The 22,885-nt window shown below is 38.7% G+C and overlaps 1 protein-coding gene across 6 annotated transcripts in view; it reads left to right on the forward strand.

Annotated features, from left to right (window-relative positions):
* birc6 (baculoviral IAP repeat containing 6) overlaps window positions 1-22,885 on the forward strand; it is a 242,480-nt gene that overhangs the window by 196,487 nt on the left and 23,108 nt on the right. For all 6 annotated transcript variants that reach the window (XM_041180834.1, XM_041180857.1, XM_041180849.1 and 3 more), the window contains 5 exons: window positions 1,149-1,359; window positions 14,180-14,325; window positions 15,380-15,490; window positions 21,342-21,559; window positions 22,472-22,633. In XM_041180834.1, the coding sequence (XP_041036768.1) occupies window positions 1,149-1,359; window positions 14,180-14,325; window positions 15,380-15,490; window positions 21,342-21,559; window positions 22,472-22,633 (848 nt within the window). The remainder of the gene's footprint in view (window positions 1-1,148; window positions 1,360-14,179; window positions 14,326-15,379; window positions 15,491-21,341; window positions 21,560-22,471; window positions 22,634-22,885) is intronic.

Consider the following 22,885-nt stretch of genomic DNA (forward strand, 5'->3'; position numbering starts at 1 on the left):
AAAATCCCTTCACCGCCCCCGGCGGCATTGAGGACTCGAAACGTCAACTTTGCTCTTCTCTGCCAATGCTGCTGAGTTTTTCCAGGTATTTCTGATTTTTTGTGTTGAGTAAAACTATTTCTCTCTTTTTATCAGAACCTTGCATTTTTAAAAAAATGGTGATGCTGGTCAGAAAGAAATTAATTTAGAAATGTAATGCAGAATTCAATGAACAATACTTTTACTAATGCCTTTGTTTAGAACTGACAAATTTTATAAAAGGGCCATTCAACCTTGGGAAAATGTTGGTTCAAAATGTAACTGATGTTAAAAACCTTGGAACAATTTTTTTATTGTGTAACTGCAATTTTTTATTTAGGAAACTGAGACTTAATGTATAGGGCTCACTAGCACTCTAAATATGAGGAGTGACAAATGAGCTGTTATCTTGGGAAAGCCCCTTATAACAGTGCATTGAAGCAAGCATGCTTTGTACACTGGATTTTGACATTTCCATTAGCACTGTAAAATGGCTCTAAGTAGTGTTGCCTGTTAATTGTGTCAGCGTATAGAAAACTGCATTTAAATATTTTTACAGCCATATGTATCACTAATTTATTTATTTCTGTTCAATTTCTGCCATTCTTATTAACTGATTTACATTGCAATGATAATTGGGAATAGTTTAATGATAATAGTTTAGCACACTGCCTTTTCAGCACTCAGTGAGTCTAGGTCTGAACCCAACCTGAACATACTGGACTGGCAGCCTCCTCCTGTAATGGCAAAAAGATTTTGGTCGCCCTCAACCAGATTCCTAGTGAGCTCACAAATCAAAATTGACTGAAAATCTGCACGATTTCTCATGCCATAAGGTAGTCAGTATAGAAAGTAAAGAAAATTGCATTGGTGCAATTGGGAGATCCACTTCGGAGACTGGGAGAGAATGAACATATCTCTGCACCTGGTCATATTACCCCCGCCATATAGGAGTGATGCTGACACAAATTGCCTCAAATGTAAAACTGACAAATTCTTTAAAGAAAACAATGTAAGATATATAACTGTGTTAGTAATTTCTGGTGACTTATTTTGTAAGAAGAGCCATGCCACTGTTTTGCATTCATGTAGGTTTATTTCTTTTTTACACTTCTCTCATTTTCCTGCAGTGCTTGACATGGCCAGACATGTTCCTCTGTATAGAGCTCTACTGGAGTTGCTGCGTGCCATTGCTTCATGCATATCCCTTGTGCCTCTTCTACTGCCTTTGTCTGGTGATAACAGTGAGGAAGATGAGGAGCATTCCGAAACACAGACTTCTGTTGGCACTTTACTAGCAAAAATGAAAACGTGTGTGGATACTTACACCAACAGATTAAGGTACGTTCTAGCAGTTGATGATAACTAGTGCTTTGATGCTCCAAGCTGATCTCATCATTCAGTTATGGGGACTGTAGGGCCATCATTCTTTTCCTCAGTCCAAAATCCGAGTGGGTAAGATATTAAATGAAAAGCAAAGAGGGGCTCTGTTTAATTTTAAACAAGTTGAAGGAGGAAAAATTGGGAACTTTTATTAAAATTTCCAGAGGGCTAGGCTGAATTCAAAATTGTATATTTCAGTTTTCAGCACTATCTGGGAGATTGAATGAAGGTTCCACTATCTATTATAAAATGGCCTTCATCCTTTGCCTACTCACACTGTTTTCTCTCAGCCAGTTCAGCATAGCATAAGCCACCATTTTATTTTATCTTTTAACTTTCTCCTTAAGAATTGGTGCAAATTTGCAGATTGAGGCCTGCATGTACATCAGAAGTGGAGGGGAAGGATCACTTGAGTATCATGGTCTTTATGTACCTATCCTTAGCTGACTGCATCCCCCTGTTTTTCCTCCTCTTAAGTGGCTGACTGTTCATTTGTATGTGGAGATTGAACAGCATAAAGAATGAAGAACATGTTAAAGCTAAATAATTTTATCGAGTATGGCTTCAGAATGAACGCTGAGATGCCATATATAGATGAAGCAGGATTAAATTTAACTGTTGGTGCCATTACTACTTGCACTGCTCCCACCACATCTTGTGTAATTGTTGCGTCATTGACTAACAAATTGCCCAGTTGTCAGTATTCTACACTGATCAGAGAGGATTTGATTTGTTAACCTGATATGTTATCATGGCTAAACATTGGACTGAAATGAAAATATTTTTGTTTGAAATGCCACAAGATTGATATTGTATATGTAATTGTCTTTAATAACAAACAAAATCATCGGAAACCAAAGGACTATTTACTTGGTCTTTTCAGCTGAGGTTGTTCGTATTTTAGTTTTTGTATTAAACGTTTTAGTACTATATGATTGTACAATAAGTTTCTGAGCACAACGACCCTTTCCCTAAATCAGAAGCAAAAAGAAATCACAAATTACATAGCTTCTAATTGGCAACAATAAAGCAATTGTAGTTATTTACAAGAAATTCTAATTGAGGAAACTATATTTTTGATATTTCTTTGAAATTGGTTCTATCCCCTAAATTTCTTCCTGTGCATTCTAATTACTGCCACCGCCTGCTAAGCATTTGCCCATTCGCTAAGACTGATAGGAGTTGGGGCATTAAAGCCATGGACTTTCTTGTGCTCTTGGTGGTATTGTGTCTGGGTCTTATAGGTGAGGATTGTTTAAAGCTGTCTGATATTTAGGAGCTCTCATCCAAGTGGCTAAACTTGCCTAATGAGAGTAGAAACTTTTGAGCATCAGTGAAAGGTGGGATTTGAACTTCAGCCCTGTGGGAATCCAGCATTCTGCTATAGCTTCTGGCTTGACTACATCCTGTTTTATTTCTTGTTATTTCACCTTATTAATATTGAACTCTTGTTACCCATTATCTACTGGCTGCACTTGACACAAAAATGTAGCTTCTGACTCATTGATGTAAATGGCAGTGACATCTTGGTGCTTCTAGCAATTTTTCTGTCTGAATCTGTTTAATACAATAAATTATGTATCACTGCGGCCTGGGGTAGATGTTTTGTTTATGAAAGATGATTTTTAAAATAATTCTGAATGACAATCATCTTGTAATGTTCACTTTTATGAATGCTGTTCATAAATTGGCCATTTTAACTATGGATTGGTCTTGGTCAGCACAGGCATTTTTTTTCGTCCAGTATTGTATTTTTCCTTTGAGCTATAAAGCTGTTATCATCTTCTGTCTCTCCCTTGCATAACAGCACACAAGACAACTTATTTCTTCCACTCGTTGACATCCAGCAGAAAGTGCTTATGGATTTTTCTATAACACAGATGCTTTTTTTGGACAGGTTGTTAGCCTGACCAGAGATCAAAATGTTATAAAAGCAGATTATTGGTTATATAGCAACTAATTGGAAAAAGGCACATTTAGTAATGAATCTACATAATCCAGTTCTATCAGTCTGTAGATATTTTAATAATTTCAGTTCCTATAGCTTCAAATTCTTGTATATAAATATGTCAAGATAAATCATCTAAAATTATTTCCCTATCAACTCCTAGCCACATCTGATCATCTAGTCATAGGAATGATGGTATAATTATTTTTGCATGAATTTTATATGTTATTAAAAGTAAGATTCAGTTAGTGATTTCAACATGAAATGTGAAATTTTTTGTGAGTGAGTATTACAGATTACCAGCCTCAGAAAGGCACCGTGTGGGGGCAAAATCAGGTGTGGTTTTGATGGGAGTAAATTAGAAGAAACCATTTCAAGCGGCAGAAAAATCAGCAACCAAAGTACACTGATTTAAGGTGATTGGCAATGAACCAGAGGCGGCATAAGGGAACTTTTTTTTATGCAGCAAGTTGTGATCTGGAATGCTTTGCCTGAAAGGGTGGTGAAACCATATTCGATAGTAGTAACATTCAAAAAATAACTGGATAAAAACACAAAGGGAGAAAATATTACAAGACTATTGTTATGGCCACATGAGGCGGGGTAAAAAAATGAATCCCCTATCCTACCATTCCCAAGTCTGACTGTAACAGGGTTTCTTCTGTGAATTTGTAAGGATGAAGGTATGCACTCAGTCTATGCTTAACCATTTATGTGCTGATTGCGAGGAAATTAGTCTCGCAGGCTTTCTTGAGTTTAAAACAAAAGAGGTTAGTTTTTATTGAGTTAAGAACCCGCTTAGGTAAAGACATAAAAATATTTTAAAAGATAAACCACATCTGGCCTTCGCAACTCTCTCCTTCTCATTCTTGTGCAGTTACGCATGCGCATACACACATACATGCAGAATTTCAAGCTATGCAGTGGGAAGTTACTTTTCAGCCGAATTAAAATTCAATACTAAAAGGTAAAAAATAGAGAGTTCACTGTTTACAAGTCCTTTGCTGGTATCTGTGGTTGTGGCAGATTTTTCCCCATAGTGGTCTTGAAATTCCAGGAGTTGAAGCCCATGTAAAACTACTATTGCTAGAGACAATTTGTTTTGAAAATGTAATCCATCTTTTCCAAAAGTTGGATGATTATTGCACCTGAGGTTCCTTTCGATTTTCACTATCTCTGTGCTGGATTTTTAAAACTGTCACAGAGAGAGGCGAACTTAACTCTGGAGAGAAGGGAAGAGGGAGAGAATTACTGCTCCACCGACAGGTTCCCGCAGCCAACTGTTTTAGCAGCCTGCATGTTGTATTAAGAGATTTCAAAAATGGTTATCCTAGTCATATGACCTCTCTCCCCATAGTGAAGGTCTTTGCTTAGCTTATGTCCGGACAGACTGTGGCTATTGTCCCAATGCTCAGTTGATTAGGTTCTGTAATATCCCAGCTGTTAGATTCTGAATGATTCATTATCGATCTTGAGACAGGAAAAACACCATTCCATATAGCTATTGTCCTGGTAGACTTTCTGTCTCCACTTGTGAGGCAGCTTTATAGAAGTGCAAATTTGAGGTCCAGTATGGTTTCAGTTAATCTTTTGAAGTTGTTCTTGATTTTATAGGTGTGAAATTCCATGAGCATTTTTGAGCATGTCTTAATTGTACTCCACATTGGAACCTTCCAGAAAACTGGCCAACTGGTAATACCAGATATCATGACTTGTGGCAGCCATCTTAAGTCAGTGTCTTTGCTTGTTTTTTTAAAAAAGTCCTTTTTAAACAGTTCAATTTAAGTTCGATCAGCTGATGAAATTACAGATTAATATCACTCATGCACAAGTCACATCATTGTGATACCTCTACCTCACAAGGAATGAAATGCAAATTTCAATCAGTATTTCATTACTGACGTCTAAATATTAAGAGAATGAAAAACAGCACATGCACACTCATTCACACTTTTAATCTAATTGCATGAGTTATGTTCTACTGTGGTTTTGGTACCCAGATAACCTAAATTACATTAGACTCTGGATTGCTTTTCCCTTTCAGATGATGGTCACAAATGAAACCTGCTTTCATTTGGACAAATTAGACTTGCATCAGGGGTTTGAATTTGCGTTATTCTTTTGACAGAGAATTTTGTTAGAAACCCTGTGCCTTTTTCCTGCCGTAACCCCAAACTAAGTATCATCTAAAGGGTTTGGTACTTGTACGTGGCTGTTAGCTTCCAGGGTTGCTGGTCGCAGCCAAGCTGCTCTTGGTTATCTGTCGCGGCATTCTGTACCTCCCATTAGCTCTGCTGTAATGCTGCTTATTACAGAGGCTCTTGGTATGCAAATTTTCTTGATTGCTAGCTTGGTCTCATCTAGTCGATTTTAACCCCTTGCTCTATAATCCACCTCTATAATCTCCGAATTTATTAGCTCAAACCCAAACACTTTCAGAAATCTAATTGCTAGGAGGTTAGTGGGCTGTAATTTGATTTTTGCCTCCTATCGGAATTCCAGACTGGTGTTCAGCACTTCACTTTTTGTGAATTTTTCATCCACACTGCTGTTCTGGTTGAGGTTTAAAACTTGGTCTGTTTCATTTTGCTTACCAGTGGTTAACTCTGCATCGGTTTCACTCATATCTCCCCTTGTGGTTTCCGAGCCTTGTTTGTTTTGGGGTATATTCCCTCCCCTTTCTCCTCTGATTTGGGAAAAGGCTTTCCACTAACCTGTTCCATGTCCCTGGAATGCTCCTGCTGTACTCCCCTGTGCCCTTCAACTGCATGGAGCATTATATTCGTTATTTTTGGGAACTCCCTGGTCCCCATTTAAATCTGCTAAGAAGGTGTCTACCAACCAAACCACCGGTTCTCTTCCTGCATCCTTTTTAACCTTTATGGGCCCTTCATGGGCCTTTGTTACTTCTGCTGGCCTGGCTTTGGCTCTTTTAACTTCCTCAGTATCTATCTTAACTCGTTGTATGTGATGCATAACCTCACAATTGGTCAGTCCCTTTAGAGTTTTGTCCCCTCAGGAGAATTTATTGGCTTTTGCCTAATCCTGCAGTGAGCAATTTTTTTTTTCTCCACCATCTGAAGGAGCAGACTCATGCTGGGGCACAGTTCCAGCAGTTTTAACATCCTTCTGTGCATCAAATGACAATCCTTTGCGTCTCAATGAAGCACAGAGGGGTACATAGAAATACATAAAAGTTACAAGAACAAGCTATATGACCAACCAGTTTGAATTGGCATTTACTCTCCACTCAAGCAAATAGTTTTAATTGCACTCACTGATTTTGTTCCCATAATCCTTCAACCCTTCTGCCTTTATTTACCTATCCAATCAATCTTGAATGTTCGTGTAATTTCTGTCTCAACCACTGACAATGGAAGTGAATTCCAAAGTTTTGCAACTGGCTTAGAGAAGTTTCTCCTGCTAAAGCTAAACCTCATGCATTTAACCTTGTATCTATGGATCTTTGCTTTTGGTTGCTGAACTGCAGGAAACTGCCTGTTTCTATCTCCCCTAATCCAACCTTTCATAATTTTAAACACCAGTTAAATTGCCTTATATTCTGCATTGTTCAAATGAAAAAAGACCCAATTTTTCAAGTCTTCCTTATGTGTATTTTCTCATAACAGGCAACAGTCTAATCAATCTGTGCGGTAGTGCCCTTCCTAAAGTCTCAATATGCAGGTACAGCAAATATTTAAGAAGGGAAGTGGAATGTTGGCCTTTAGGGCAAGTAGGATGGAGTATAAAATTAGGGAAGCCTTGCTACAACTGTACAGGGCATTGGTTAGACCACCTAGAATACTGTGTACAGTTTTGGCCTCCGTACTTAAGGAGAGGTTACTTGTACTGGAAGCAATTCAGAGAAGATTCATTAGGTTGATTCCTGGAATGAAGGGTTATCTTATAAGGAAAAGTTGCACAGCTTGTGCCTATCCTCATTGGAGTTTAGAAGAATGAGTGGTGATCTTATTGAAACATTTAAGATTCAAAGGGGGCTTGACAGGGGAGATGCTGAGAGGATGTTTCCCCTCCTGGAGGAATCTATAACTAGAGGGGACAGTTTAAAAATGAGGGTGTCCCATTCAAGACAGAGATGAGGAGGAATTTATTTTCTCAGAATCGTTAGTATTTTGAATTCTCTCCCCCAAAGGCTGGATCATTGAATTATTCAGAGCTGAGTTAAATATTTGATCAAGGGAATCTAGGGTTTTAGGGAACTAGCAGGAAAGTGGTGTTAAGGCCACAATCGGATCAGCAGGCTCGTCGGGCTGAATGAGCTACTCCTGCTCCTATTTCTTATGATCTTATTACTCCCATAATGTGAATCCCAGTAATGCACATTGCTCTCCAACTGTCTTCTTAAGTTTTTATACAAACTCTTGTATTCTATACTTCATGATAAAATCAAGAATTCGATTAGCTTTTTTTATAGTCTCAACAACCTAAGATGTTGGCCTACTCCTACATCCCTCTGCTCTTCCACAACATTGAGCCTCCTTCCATTCAGAGTATAATTATGGCTGCATCACCTCACACCTATTGACATTGAAATCCTTCTACCCCTTGTTAGTCCATTCCTCCAGCTTATCAATAACCCTTTAGTCTTCTGAAGAATTAACTTTGTCTCCTATTCTGGCACCATTTGCATCTTTTGACACAATTCCCCCTTAAGACCATATCCACGTAATGAAATACACAATGAACAGAAGTGAGACCCAGTGAACCCATAGCAGAGATCTTGCTAGTCTCATAATCCTAAATTTTATTTAAAAAAGCATTTTTGTTTTTTTGTTTTTAGCTGACATTATCTCCTCTATCTTTCTTTAAAAAGAAAACTTCTTCATATCTTGCTCTTTCCTTACAAAATTGATTGCAAAACTGCTGTCAATTCTTACCCTCTGCTTCCTGCCTTCTAACCAATTTGTAATCCAATTTTCTATTCTCCCCCTTGGCAGGTGATTCATCCCTCCTGTCCACTCATGTACACACTTCTGCAGGGCCCACCAAATAACCTTGAACAATAACTGTTTCTCTCAAGCAGTTCTCAGTTTTGTTTTCAACAAAAGCTATTGTTATAAACCTCCAGCTGTTTGAGAATTTGTGGGGCATGCCACTGTAATTTCTACACCATGGGTGGCTGTGTTTTATTAATGGTACATTACCAATTTCAGTGCACCTTATTTACTCTCAAAAGATCATCTCTAAGATGAATAAGAGCACCTCATAGTTTGGAATCAGCAAACAACTGGACAGATTGCATTACTCAAAATGATAGTGGGTTCAGACTGTACTTGACAGCAGAAAGTCTCTGTGCAGAATCCTGTGATAGCAGTTTGGAGCAATCCCTCAGTTAACCCTTCTATTTTTCCTCTGCCAAAGCAAACAATGACTACAGTTTCCATCTCCCAACAGGCTGTCTTTCACCAGAGTCATCAGTAATCAGATTTGCTTGTTTACGTGTTGTCCAGCATGTGAAATGCAGCAGTACTACCAGCCTCAATTGATACAACTAGCAAGTGTTGCACATTTAGTCTAACCAAGATTCTTCTGTCTTCCCTAACATTTTATTTAATGGATAATTTGATGCAGTTTGCAGCACTGTACAACTGTCCACAACAAATTCTGTTCAAGACACCCTTATCTTGCCAACACACCTTGCTTCAGATCTCCTCTCTTAACTTTTGTGATTAGACTTTGAAACTATTTTGTGAAGGGCTGAGATCAAAATTCTTATCATGCCTTCTAAACTTCTCAGGAGCCCAAGTAGGTTTATTAAGTAATGTATTTTTCATTGTTGGAGAAAGTAATAAGAAGAGTTGTCTTCAGGTTGCAACTCTTACCACCTCGGAGTCCCTGTAGATTAAAACCTTGCAATATTTCTTTGCCCCTAAACGTTTTCTCCATTGGTTTGCGTATGTCAGGAGGCCAGTATTTTGGAATTACTGAAGACCATCAAATAATTGAATTGACTGTTTTCTTGGGGTATTCCTATTACAATTGTGTGTTCTTTCATCATTCATATTGTGTGGCTCTAGAATAGGAGGAAGAGAGCTTCAGATAAGTGGTTCAGGGCAGAAATGTTGACAATTTGCCTTTGTGTGTTGCTTTAACAGGTATCTTGGAACTTTTAGGACCATGAGTTTTATATCAGTGTTCCCATTAGTTTGCATACATTTCAAACTGTGGGCGCTTCTAATTCCAAACCTCCAGACCCACAAGATGCAAAGAGCACTAAAAAGTAAATGAGCAAATCTAGTTGTCTGCATATGAACTGGTTCATTTCATTGTGGCAATGGCAGCCAATTGTGCCTGTCTCAGAAAGAATGAATGCAGATATTGTCTGAATGTTTCTCCTAACTATCATGAGCTTTGTAAATATTACTATTTGCAATTTATCCTCTCCATAATATGTGAATATTATTCTTGAGGTCAAAATCTTGATATCTACACCTCAGGATTATAACCTTTTGTTGGATTCTGATTCTGCCTTCTTATACAAACCTGATTTCCTTTGCTGCACCATTGGTGGCCATGCAATTGCCTAGGCCCTAAGCTCTAGAATTCTCTCCTTAAGCCTCTGTCGTTCTACCCCTCTCTCTTTTTAATGCTCCTTAAAACCTACCTCTTTGACTAAGCTTTTGACCACATGCCCCAGTATCTCATGGTTGAGTTTCAAATTATGTTTGATAAATGCTCCTGCGAAGCAACTTACATAAGAACATATGAATCAGGCGCAGCAAGTAGGCCATTCAGCACCTTGAGCCTGCTCCATCATTCAATAAGATCATGGCTGATCTGATTGTAACTCCACATTGCTGCCTACCCTGGTAACCTTTCGTCCACATGCTTATCAAGAACCTATAAACCTCTGCCTTAAAAATATTCAAAGATTCTGCTTCCACCGCCTTTTGAGGAAGAGAGTTTCAAAAACACAGGACCCCGTGAGAGAAAAAAATTCTCCCCATCTCTGTCTTAAATGAGCGACCCCTTATTTTTAAACAGTGATTCCTAGTTCTAGATTTTCCCACAAGAAGAAACATCCTCTCCACATCTACCGTGTCAAGATCCCTCAGGATCTTATATTTCTCAATCAAGTCGCCTCTTACTCTTCTAACGGATACAAGCCTGTTCAACCTTTCCTCATAAGACAACCTGCCCATTCCAGTCATTAGTCTAGTAAGTCTTCTCTGAATGGCTTCCAACGCATCTACATCCTTCCTTTAAATAAGGAGACCAGTACTGTACACAGTACTCCAGATGTAGTCTGTATAACTGAAGCATAACCTCCCTACTTTTGTATTCAATTCCCATCGCAATAAATGATGACATTCTATTAGCTTTCCTAATTAATTGCTGTACCTGCATACTAACTTTTTGTGATTCATGCACTAGGACACCCAGATCCCTCTGCATCTCAGAGCTCTAGTGTCTCACCATTTATAATATCATTTTTTTAATTCTTCCTGCCAAAATGGACAATTTCATACTCCATTTGCCATACATTTGCCCACTCGCTTAACCGATCTATATCCCTTTGTAGTCTCCTTATGCCCTCTTCACAACTTACTTTTCTGCCTATGTTTGTGTGATTAGCAAATTTAGCAACCATACCTTTGGTCACTTCATCCAGGTCATTTAAATAAATTGTAAAATGTTGAGGCACTGATCCCTGTGGCACACCAGTCATTACATCTTGCCAACCAGAAAATGACCCATTTATGCCTACTTTGTTTCCTGTTGGTGAGCTGATCTTCTGTCCATGCCAGTGTGTTATCCCCTACACCATGAGCTTTTATTTTCTGAAATAACTTTGTGGCATCTTATCAAATGCTTTCTGGAAATCTAAGTACAGTGTATCCACTGATTCCCTTTTATCTACAGCACTTGTGATGCTTTACCGTGTTAAGCAAACTATATAAATGTACCTGATCTGGGCATCATCAGGAATCATTGTCTTTTCCTAATTGACAATTTTGCTGGACCCATTAGTCATACTACTTTGAGTGAAAGGACCAAAAGGTAACTTTGATGGTGTTTATATACTGTATAAAGAAGATTGATACCCTGAAAACGTTACCTACCTTATGCTTGTATTTAATTAATGTGTTTTGGGTCATGTTTAAGCTATTCACTTCTGGAGCAAGAGGTATAATTTATCTAAATTTGATCTTTCAACCAATTTGTGCCCCACCAATCCCCCTTAAATAAAGGGCTGTTGCCAGGGGATGGGAACATTGCAAAATGTTGCACCCTGTTCAAAAAAAAATGTAAAGATAAACCCAGCAACTATAGACTAGTCATTCAGAGAGGGCTGATAAGGGTAATGTGGTTGATGTGGTGTATATGAACTTCTGAAAGGCATTTGATAAAGGGACACACAGTAGATTTACTAGTATAGTTGAAGCTCATGGAATCAAAGAAATAGTGGCAGCATGGAAACTAAAAAGACTGAGTAACAGGAAACAGTGGTGGTGAATGGCGGTTTTTTGGTTTTTTGGTATACAGTGAGTGTTCCCTAAAGGTCAGTATTAGGACACCACTTTTCTTGATTAAATATTAATGATATACACTTGTGTACACGATGCAAAACATGGAAGTATTGTGAGGAACCCATTTTTGGAAAATTTGAAGGATATTGAATTTTGGACATTCTTCCTCTTAAGTTATTTTTAAAAGTTTGCAATATTAATTTGAGGTTGTGAATATGCCATTCTTTAAGAAACCACTGGTCAAGAAAGATATCCAGTGGTGAGCACCTGGAAAGAGAAGAGAGAGTTTATATATCGAAGTTAACAAATAATTGCTGTTGCTCGGCTAAAGACTCTTGCTGATTAGTTAAAAGCACTTGGCCGAAGAGAAATATTCTTTGACCATCTTAATTTTTAAGACACTCAGGCAGAGAGTCAGAGTGTGTGGCTTAGAAGCAAGCTGCAAGGAAAAGACAGTCTCTTCCCCTGTCTCTGCCCCACCTTTGTTATATGCTGTCCATCGTGTTAAACTTTCTTCAAAAACGTCGCATCGTAATAACTCATCTGTTTTTTTGAAAGTCTGCAAAGTCATGATAAGTAGGAGTCATCAAGGACAGTGGCTCTGCATGGGACTGTTTATTTTGTCTGTGTGTGTGTCTGTGTGTGTGTATGATGGTGTTGAATATCTTTTTTTTTAAAAAGGGAAAATTGTTACACTTCTAAACTACAACTTGTATGTTAGCCAGTTTATTCACTTGTTTTTAAAAATAAGTTTGTTTTATAATTAATTATTTGTGTTTACTGAAAGAAGCCTGGTTAGAGTCTTTTATGCTGGGAATAACAGTATCAATGGGTAACAATTGGTCAGTTTTGTAGGTGGATTGAACATTCAAGCTATTGTTATGACCTGTGGAGAAGTGGCGCTAGAATTAACTGTGCACTCCTCCCATCACGTCCCATAACAGTATTCTGAACTGCGAGGAGGATAATGATACACTTCAAGAAGTTGGTGGAATGGGCAGACACGTATCTGATGAAATTTAGTGCAGAGGAGTGTGAAGTGATGCATTTTAGTAGGAAGAATGAGGAGAGGCAATATAAAATAAAGAATACAATTCTAAAAGGGGTGCAGGAACACAGACACATGGGCATATATATGCACAAACCCATTGGTGGAAGGGTCAAGAACCAAAGGACATAGATTTAAAGTGGTTGGTAAAAGTACCAAAAGGCTAAATGAGGAAATCCTTTTTTAATGCAGTGAGTGGTTAGGATCTGAAATGCAGCACCTGAGCAGGTGGCGGAGGCAGATTCAATTGTGGCTTTTGAGATGGAATTGGATATGCAAATGAAGAGAAGAAATTGCAGGGCTATGAGGAAAGGGGTGAGGTTGGGGGTGGTGCTACTGGAACTATTACTCCTGCAGAGAGCTGGCATTGACTCAGTGGGCCAAATGGCCTCCCCTGCTGTAATCATTCTATGAAATAGTTTTATCGTGTGGCACTCTTATTACAAGGTTATTCACTAGTACTTTGATTTACAGCTGGATTTATGTGTCATAATGAACCCTGAAATCTTGAACCCTTAAGTTTCTCTCAAATTTGAGGGTGCAAGTATAAACAAAAGTACAGAGCATGATATTGGCAGCACTGGTGAAAGTTTGATGTTGAGCAAAAGAGAATAGAAGCTAAACTGTGCACTTGAAGTTTCAAGTTTGTGCCAGCAAAGGTGTTGTGCAGTTAAAATTCCATTTGGTGCTTTATGAAATTGAAGATTCTCCAAACACTATACATAGTGAAATTTTTTGAAGTTCAGTAACTGTTATGTTTAATGGGACTGCAGCCCATTTATATTCCCAGCAGATACATTGGAATTATCAGGTGTGTTGTCTTTTGTTTTAATAAAAGTATTATTGTTTTCTGCCAGCTAAAATCTGTTCCAGAAATGATGGGAATAATAGTCTGATCATTTGGGAGCCAGCTTACCTATGCACATAATGCCACAGTTTTCAAAACACAACAAACTGGAAACAAGGCAAAATGCTTTTCTGAATGTTGGAAATCTTTGAAGCTTCATTAATTCACTACTTTTGCAAGACTGTTTAACAAAGGTCTGATGAGTAGTGGTATATTTAGAATATTGGATAACTGTGAATGATGTGCATTGAAATGGGTCTAATTTTACAATGGAAATATCTCATTGTGGATTAGCTTTGTTTACTTAGGTTTTGGGCTGTGAAGATGCTGTTTGATGGCCGTATTATTGTTTACAATTTCATCACTGCATGCACATTGAGAAAATTAGGTGGGCACTTTTTTTTATAAAACCCAATAAGCATTACTCTCTTTGTTTCTGACAGATCTAAGAAAGATAAAAGCAAAGCCGGGTCCAAGAGCGATGCAGCAGAAGCAGAATCTGAGGGTCTAACACTGCTTGTACCTGACATCCAGCAAACTGCAGAGATTGTCCAATTGGCAACCACCAGCCTGCGACAGGCAGCGCAAGGTATAGCTATTGACTTTAACGGTGTACGTTTAAGATGTAATGTTTGACAACATTTAGAAGAACTTGATTTGAACAACCTAGCTTTTAAAAAGCAAACCTTGCAGTATTAAATTTTTGTGGGAATATTATACCTGCCATATTTCAGAGTGCAGCTGATGATGGTGCTCACTGTAGAAATGCCAACTTGCACACCTGGGAAATGTGCATAGTGTGCATTCACTTTGATTTGCTGCTTAACTGTGAAACTGCTTACTATCTTCAGCAGAAACTTATGTTCTCTCTCTGTTCCCCCTCAAGCCATAAACTGCTGTATAACTCTGTATTTTCTTTGCTTTTAACAGAATGCAACATTTTATAAGTTTCACCCTCCACACTTCTGCTCTGCAGAGTAATTTTTTTTAAATAAGTAAAATTAGCCTTCTTAACTGCTGGTTTACTTCTCTCATGCTTTCCATGTGGGTTTTGATTCCCCCTAACTAGAGTACAAATCAGTGAGTTAACTATCATCTAGTCAATGTGCAAGTCTTGATGGTGTATCTACAACAACAACTTGTATTTTATATTCCATGCAAAATACCACACAGCTGAGTCAGATCTGTCTTTCTGTGTGCATGCTGTCACAGAAATGGTACTGGGTGCTGGTGATCAGGAGCAGAAATGCCAAGGATACTGTGGCAAAATTGTCAAGCCTCTGTACCAGCCGAGATTCCTGAACTCCGCACACAAGATCGAGCTAAAGAAAAGGAAGAACTTGCATTTTTATGACAATAGGGACACATTTTGGCTCGGAGTGTTTCAGAATTGTACAGGCTATTTACATGCATAGAACTGAAAGCGCAGAAACAGGCCCAACTGACCTATGCTGGTGTTTATGCTCCACACGAGCCTCTTTCCACCCCTGTTATTCCAACCCCCTCAGTATCTCCTTCCATTCCATGCTCCCTCGTGTGCTTTTCTGGCTTCCCCTTATTTAAGCCACTGGGGAGGCCTCTTCAGAGATCTCAGTCCCGTATTGAATTTGCTCCAATATTTATTCCCATACCCTTTGTTTCAGAAAAGAAAATTGCAGAATCAACAAAGAAAGCTATGACGAGACCGAGGCCATTACAAGTCACGCGCTCTCTTGAAGAAAAATATGTAGCTGCAATGAAAAAACTGCAATTCGGTAAGTTTCATTTAACACAGCATGTAAAAGAATCTGAAACGGGATGCACAGAATTTCCTGTGCATTATGCTTTATTTTATTGAAGCTGTAATTTCGCCATCCCCTCAATGGCTTGGTGAGCAAATATACAACTTCTGCCTCCTCCTCAGTCACTCGGTGACCAAATGTACTACATGATATTGATATTACAACTGATGTCAGCATCCCTATGCTAGGGAGAGAAAAGCATTGCCCAGGGTTCAATCTGTTGATGACTATCCAACAGGTGTAAATTTTGGGCAATGTTCGAACTTAGCTGTTAGAGCATCTACCTATATGAATGGCTTTTTGAGTGAGAACTTGAAGGGTTATTGAAAACTATGGAATTTTGCCTCAAGGTGGTTGTTGCCTTCAGGAGAGGGGGAAAAAGGAGACACTAAAGGTGTCTTCATCTTTTTTACTGTGAATAGGTTTCTCTAACTCTTACTTTTTGGGATGTTGCATTTTGATTTAGTTTTTGAATTTATAGTTGGTTACAAATTCAACATTTGGAAACATGGTCAAGCCAGTGAAACTTTCACTGCCTGACCTTGGAGCTGCCCATCAACCGTATACATATTTGGCGATATTTCCCTTAAGCTGTGTGACTGCACAGCAATCCGAAACATACCACACAGTGCAACGAATAGGCTGCAAGCAACAAAGAAAAGTTGGAGGGAGCATGGCTATTCGTTATAAATGGTAATCATCTTTGCAGCTTATTCAGGGATTAGCCTGTGTTTGAAGGTGGTGTTTGTTTTTTTTTTGAAGCACATTAGGGGCATTTCAGCTTTCAGGTGAATAAAAGCTAGTTATCTTTAGACACAGAAAATGTTTTACTTCGTGCATTTATAATTGTGCGATTTAATCAAAATAAGTAGAAAAGCTGGCTGTGTTTTGCAAAAAAGCTTCTCTGGAGTAAGTGCCGGATAATTAAATAAATATTAAACATCTGAGCAATGAGAAAATAAAATTTAAAATGTTGAGAGTGGTTATAGAGCAGTGATTAATAGACTGCTCTTTAAAGCAGCTGACACAGTCTTTCTTCCCCTGCCACCAGAACATCGAAATAATTATTGCTGTCCAAACCCTTATTGTACCCTGAGGAGTGTAGCACAGGCAATAAAAAGCCAGCAATACTTAGAACATCTTGGCTGAGTACACAGGATTCGCTTCCTTTTATTATGGTATGTTAAATGTTCATCCACTGATGTTCCCACTGTGTGCCTACCCATATTAGATCTGCAGTCAAAGGAAGTTTTTCTGCAGCAGATCAACCTTGTTGTATATGCGATCCTGAGCTCACTTGAAGAGGGCTTTAAAATGCACAGCGTAATATTTGCCAGTGCAGATCTGATACTATAAGCAGAATTGTGACAACATGCTCATTTCTGAAAATTGATTAGTCATACTAAAATAGTGTGCTTCATTTGTAAGAAGCAGCATTTTGGATTTTCATTCCCCCAACCACCACCACCACCACCACCAGAAAAGACTTGTCCTCTCCATTATAACTTTATTTAGGAGGATTGTTGTTTACAATGGGAAAGAGAGACTTGCATTTATATAGCACCTTTCACAATCTCAGGTTATCCCAAAGTGCTTTTTGCCCATTGAAGTACTTTTGAAGTGTAGTCACTGTTGTAATGTGGGAAATAAGTAAGGATTATTTGATGCTACCGGCTTTTCTCTCAGCTTGCCAAAATGAGATGGGTAGTACTTTTTCCTGGTTCTTGGATTTGCTGGTGACCTATCTGAGCTGCATTCCTGGTTAGTTATTGCATGATTGTGTTTTATTGTTCCCAGGGCTTTGCTAATAATGTTGTTTTAACAGGTTGTTAGGAAATGCATGAGAACAGCTTAGATTTGGAGCGTGTTAAGGTAGATATTGAGACGTTTACTTCCCTGGCTGGAGCATCGAGAATATGGGGCACAGTCTTAGGATAAGGGCTGATCACTTAGGATTGAGATGAGAAATTTCTTCATTCAAAGGGTTGTAAATCTTTGGAATTCTCTAACCCAGAGTATTGTGGATACACCATCATCGCATATATTTAAGGCTGAGGTAGACAGATTTTTGGTCTTTTTCGGAATCAAGCGATAGTGGGAGCAGACAGGAAAGTAAAGCTGAAGCCCAAGATCAGCCATGATAGCATTGAATGTCAGACCAGGCTCGACAGGCCATTTGGTCTGCTCTTGCACCTATTTCTTATGTTCTTAAATAGATTGACTCTTTATCATAGTTTTGCTTTTGTTTCGCCTGATCATCATTCAACACTCATGAGATTGGAATCCTGTGTTCAGGAGTTGTGGGTACAAATGCATTTAATCCTCTGTGCTCTAATGTTCTGTGCCACATTTATGTTGAATCTTTGTAACATCACCAGACTCATACCTACTTCTGATTAGCTGCTGCCAAATGGCATATTCATGCTTTTGTTACCTCGACCAGCAACTATTCCAGTGCTCTCTTGTCATCTTGTCTCCCACCCTCCTTAAACTTGAGGGCCTCAAACTCTGCATGAGGTAAGACATGAGCAGCAAAGTCTCATTCAGCAATCATCCCTGATCTCGCTGACCTACGTTGGCTCCAGATCCACCAACATCTCAGTTTTAGAAATAAACCAGTAATAATTCTCATCCTCATGTTCAAATCCCTCCGCAGCCTTGGTCCACTCTATCTCAGTAACTTTCTCCATCCTACAACCCTCCAGGAAATCTCAGTTCCTCCATCTCTGGTCACTTATGAATACTCCACTCCTTTGCTTAACATTGACAGTTCTCTCAAGACCTAACATCTGTAATTCTCTCCAAAGTTAACATGTTCCTTAAAACCAACCTAATAGCTCCTTGTTTGGCTCACTATCAATTCTTGTCTGATTACATTCCTGTGAAGTGCTTTAGGATATTTTACCGTGTTAAGGGTGCTGTAGAAATGAAAATTGTTGGTGTTTTATCTGTACAGTGAGTTGGAATTTGCCTTGCCTTTTTCCAACTGTAATCTCAAATTGGGCAAAATATATAATCTTAATCCAGCAACAGGTTGGATGTAGTTCATCTTCATGTCCTTATGATTCAAATTGATAGAAATTATACCTTTTTGTACATGTTTAAGATTAGCCACACACCCTGTCTTTCCCATTGAATGAAATCAGTTATGAAAATTTCATTAAAGTATAATGAGAAAATTGGCATCCTGGAAAAAAACCATTCACTAAAAACCACTCTGTTCCGGCTTATTATTAAGCACCCACACAATCTAACCCATAGTGTTTTAATTAACAAGTGCTTTGTGTGGGCATATGAAAGACATGTCTAATAAGCATTTGGGTTTTCTCAACTTTCATAAATAAGCTTTATGCAATCATAACTTCATGAAAGTTCATCTGATCTGTGATTCAAATTGCATTAAAATAGGAATGTAGGAACACAGGAAATAAGAGTGGGAGTAGGCCATTCAGCCCCTCAAGCCTGCTGCACCAATCAGCAAGATCATGGCTGATCATCTTCCTCAATGCCATTTTCCCATACTATCCCCATATCCCCTGATGCCTTTCATATCTAGAAATCTCTGTCCTGAATATACTTAGTGAGTGAGCCTCCATAGCCCTCTGGAGTAGAGAATTCCAAAGGTTCATTACCCTCTGAATGAGAAAATCTTCCTCATCTCAGTCCTATCCTTTATTCTATATTGTGTCCCCTGTTCTAGACTGCCCCCCAGCCAGGGGAAACATCTTTCCTGCATCTAAGCGCTGAGAAATGGGAATTAAGCTTAAAATAAACATAATGGGAGAAGTGGAATATACAGTGCCTTTTTGCACCTGAGCCCTAAATATGTACCAAGTGATGATCCTTTTTACACCTGTTGGCTATAATGTTCTAGGGCAAACAATTTGAAATGTTTTCAATCCAATTCTTAGTGGGTGTTGGACCTACAGCACAAAACTACCTAGAGTTGGTATGACACTGAGCAACCTTGAGATGCCACAACTTGGGTTGGTATGCGAAGTGAACAAATTTCAGCTGGTGTCTTAGAGGCTGTTCTCATGCCTATCTTCTGGCAATATTGAGCATAGAACATTACAACTGTGTTTGTTGCTATTAGTTTCTGAAAGTGCAAAATTCTTTCTCAATCAATTGAATATAAAATGCATCCAAAGTACATTATTAAAATTATGCAATTGTAAATAATTAGTGGGGAGACGGTGGTATAATGGTAATGTCACTGGACTAGTAATCCAGAGACCCAGGCTAATACTCTGGGGACATGGGTTCAAATCCCAGCAGGACAGCTGGTGGAATTTGAATTCAGCTAATAAATCTGAAATATAAAGCTCACCTCAATGATGAAACCATCATCGATTGTAAAATTATTATTTAAATGGTGATAGATTAGGAAATGTTGATGTACAAAGGGACCTGGGTGTCCTTGTACTGCAGTCACTGAAAGCAAGCATGCAGGTGCAGCAAGCAGTTAAGAAGGCAAATGGTGTGTTGGGCTTCATTCCAAGAAGATTTGAATACAGGAGCAAGGATGTCTTACTGCAGCTGTACAGGGCCTTGGTGAGGCCACACTGGAGTATTGTGTGCAGTTTTGGTCTCCTTACCTAAGAAAGGATATACTTGCCATAGAGGGAGTGCAGCGAAGGTTCACCAGACTAATTCCTGGGTCGGCAGCATTGTCGTATGAGGAGAGATTGGGCCGACTGGGCCTGTATTCACTGGAGTTTAGAAGAATATGGGGAGATCTCATTGAAACACATAAAATTCTGACAGACTGGAAGCAGGGAATGGTGTTTCCTCTGGCTGGGGGCCTAGAATGCAGGGCCACAGACTCAGGATATGGGGTAGGCCATTTAGGACTGAGATGAGGAGAAACTGCTTCACTCAGAGGGTGCTGAACCTCTGGAATTCTCTACCACAGAAGGCTGTGGAGGCCAAGTCACTGAATACATTTAAGAAAGAAATAGATTTCTGGACTCTAAAGGTATCAAGGGATTTGGGGAGAGCGCAAGAGGATGGTGTTGAGATAGAGGATCAGCTATGATCATAATGAATGGCATAAAGATAGGCTGAATGACCTACTCCTGCTCCTATTTTCTATGTTTCTAAAAACCTATCTGGTTCACTAATGTCCTTTAGGGAAGGAAACTTGCTATCCTTCCCTGGTTTGACCTACAAGTGACTACAGACCGACGGCAATGTGGTTGACTCTTAACTGTCCCCTGAAATGATCTAACACGGTCAGTTCAAGGGCAATTAGGGGTGAGCAACCAATGCTGGCCTTACCAGCGATGTCCATACCCCATGAAAGAAGAAAAAGTAGTAAGTCATAGATCTAGGAATTTAATCAATGTTGTACATTGTATTCGAGCACTGAACTCCATTTGTGCTTTTGGGTGGTACTAATTTTGAGTGAAGGAATAGTTTTCTAGAAGTGCCAGTGTTAAGTAGGCGATTGCCACTTGAATTGTGAACTGAAGCTATTCTGAATAAGATGATCACAATGATACAATCAGATATGTATGCTGAATGTAAAAGATGGCAGGATTAGTAAATGGATTTCAAGACTTTTGCTTTTGTTGCATTAGGAAAATAATATGGAAGTATAGAAGAAACAGAAAATATATGACACAGAAGGAGGCCATTTGGCCTATTGTATCTGTACCAGCCAAAAATAGGGCTATTCAACCTCATCTCACTTTCCAGCTCTTAGTCCATAGCCTTATAGGTTCCAGCACTTCAAGTGCATATCCAAGTGCATAACTATGTTGCGAGTATAAAACATCATCTGAAATTGCATATCTCTACTTAATAATGTTTTTCTTTTTAGATACTGCTGAAATGGTCACAGAAGATGATGATGGAAAATTGGTCTTCAAAGTAAATTACCATTACATGTCTCAGGTGAAGAATGCTAGTGATGCTAACAGTGCTGCCAGAGCTAGACGCCTTGCCCAGGAAGCGGTCACACTCTCAACATCTCTGCCTCTTTCCTCTTCATCCAGTGTGTTTGTGCGCTGTGATGAGGAGAGATTGGATATCATGAAGGTAAATGCAAAATAGTGAAGCTAAAATAGCTATCCTACATGGGAAAATACATGGGTAAATAGCCTAGGAGTAAATCGCATAAGATTTACTACAAATTTATTCAAAGTGTTAATTGTTCATTATAAACTAATCATGTATTTGAAAATAAAGAATGGTTGTGCTATCACAAGAGACTTTGAACAAAATGCCAAGCTTTTATGACAGAGAGAAAGCACATCTGCATTAATGACCCTAAGCCACACACTCTCATCTTTGTCACTAGCTGCAGATGAGCTCAGGTAGCTAGTCACCTGCCTGCTCTCTTGGCCAGAGCATTTGTGGCATGTGGTGACTTAGAACTAAGGCTGAAGGAGTGGTACCTTAAATGACTGACTTGCATTTTTTTTTTAAATCATTATTTCATATATGGTTGAAAGGTTTTTTTCACTTTCCATTCATTATTGAATTCCTAATGTGGACAAAAGCTAAAATGTTTTTAAGATAAGTAAAACATGAACTTCAAATTGTAATGGACTAAACTTTGTAGCCATCTGGTATTAATACACTTGAATCAGCACCAATTATATGAAAATCTACTGAATCTAATGTTATACCCAATTTTAGTGAAGGTTTGGACCCAAGCAATCCTTTTTCAATCTCCACTCCTATATGGAATTCAACTGCTTTTCACCATGTAAAAAGATTTAGAATTAGACATGATGGAAGATTTAATTTTTAGAAATTCTTGCATTATTGGGTTTTTGTTAGCAATTGGATATATTATGACCTGTTTATGGAGCTGTGATGAATCAGCTCTACATAACCATCTCCTCGCGTACATCAGATTTCTTTTAAAATTTAAATAGTAAGCCGCCACTGATTATGTCAGAATGATAGCATCTGTTTTTGATGATTCATTTCTCCTTCCTCCAGGTTCTAATCACAGGACCATCCGATACACCTTATGCAAATGGCTGTTTTGAATTTGATGTATATTTTCCCCAAGATTATCCAAACTCCCCTCCACTTGTAAACCTGGAAACCACGGGAGGGCACAGTGTACGATTTAACCCAAACCTTTACAATGATGGAAAGGTAAGGAAATAAATAGTAGTTTATTTGTGTTCAAGTACAGATGGATTTGTTCGAAAATCCTGTAAAGGGGTCTTCCACTTCATGCAGCAAGGATAAGCTTGAAGTAAAAGTGCACGCAAATGATTTACTCTGTATAGGGTGACGCTGTGAAACCTACTTAAAGGTTGGGTTTTAGGGTGGAGAAAACATGTGAATTTCCAGGTAACAAAATGATTTTTTTTGACTAAACCTGCAATGAGGAAAAGGAAGGCA

Source organism: Carcharodon carcharias, chromosome 2 (genome assembly GCF_017639515.1).
Source record: "Carcharodon carcharias isolate sCarCar2 chromosome 2, sCarCar2.pri, whole genome shotgun sequence".
Classification (NCBI taxonomy): domain Eukaryota; kingdom Metazoa; phylum Chordata; class Chondrichthyes; order Lamniformes; family Lamnidae; genus Carcharodon; species Carcharodon carcharias.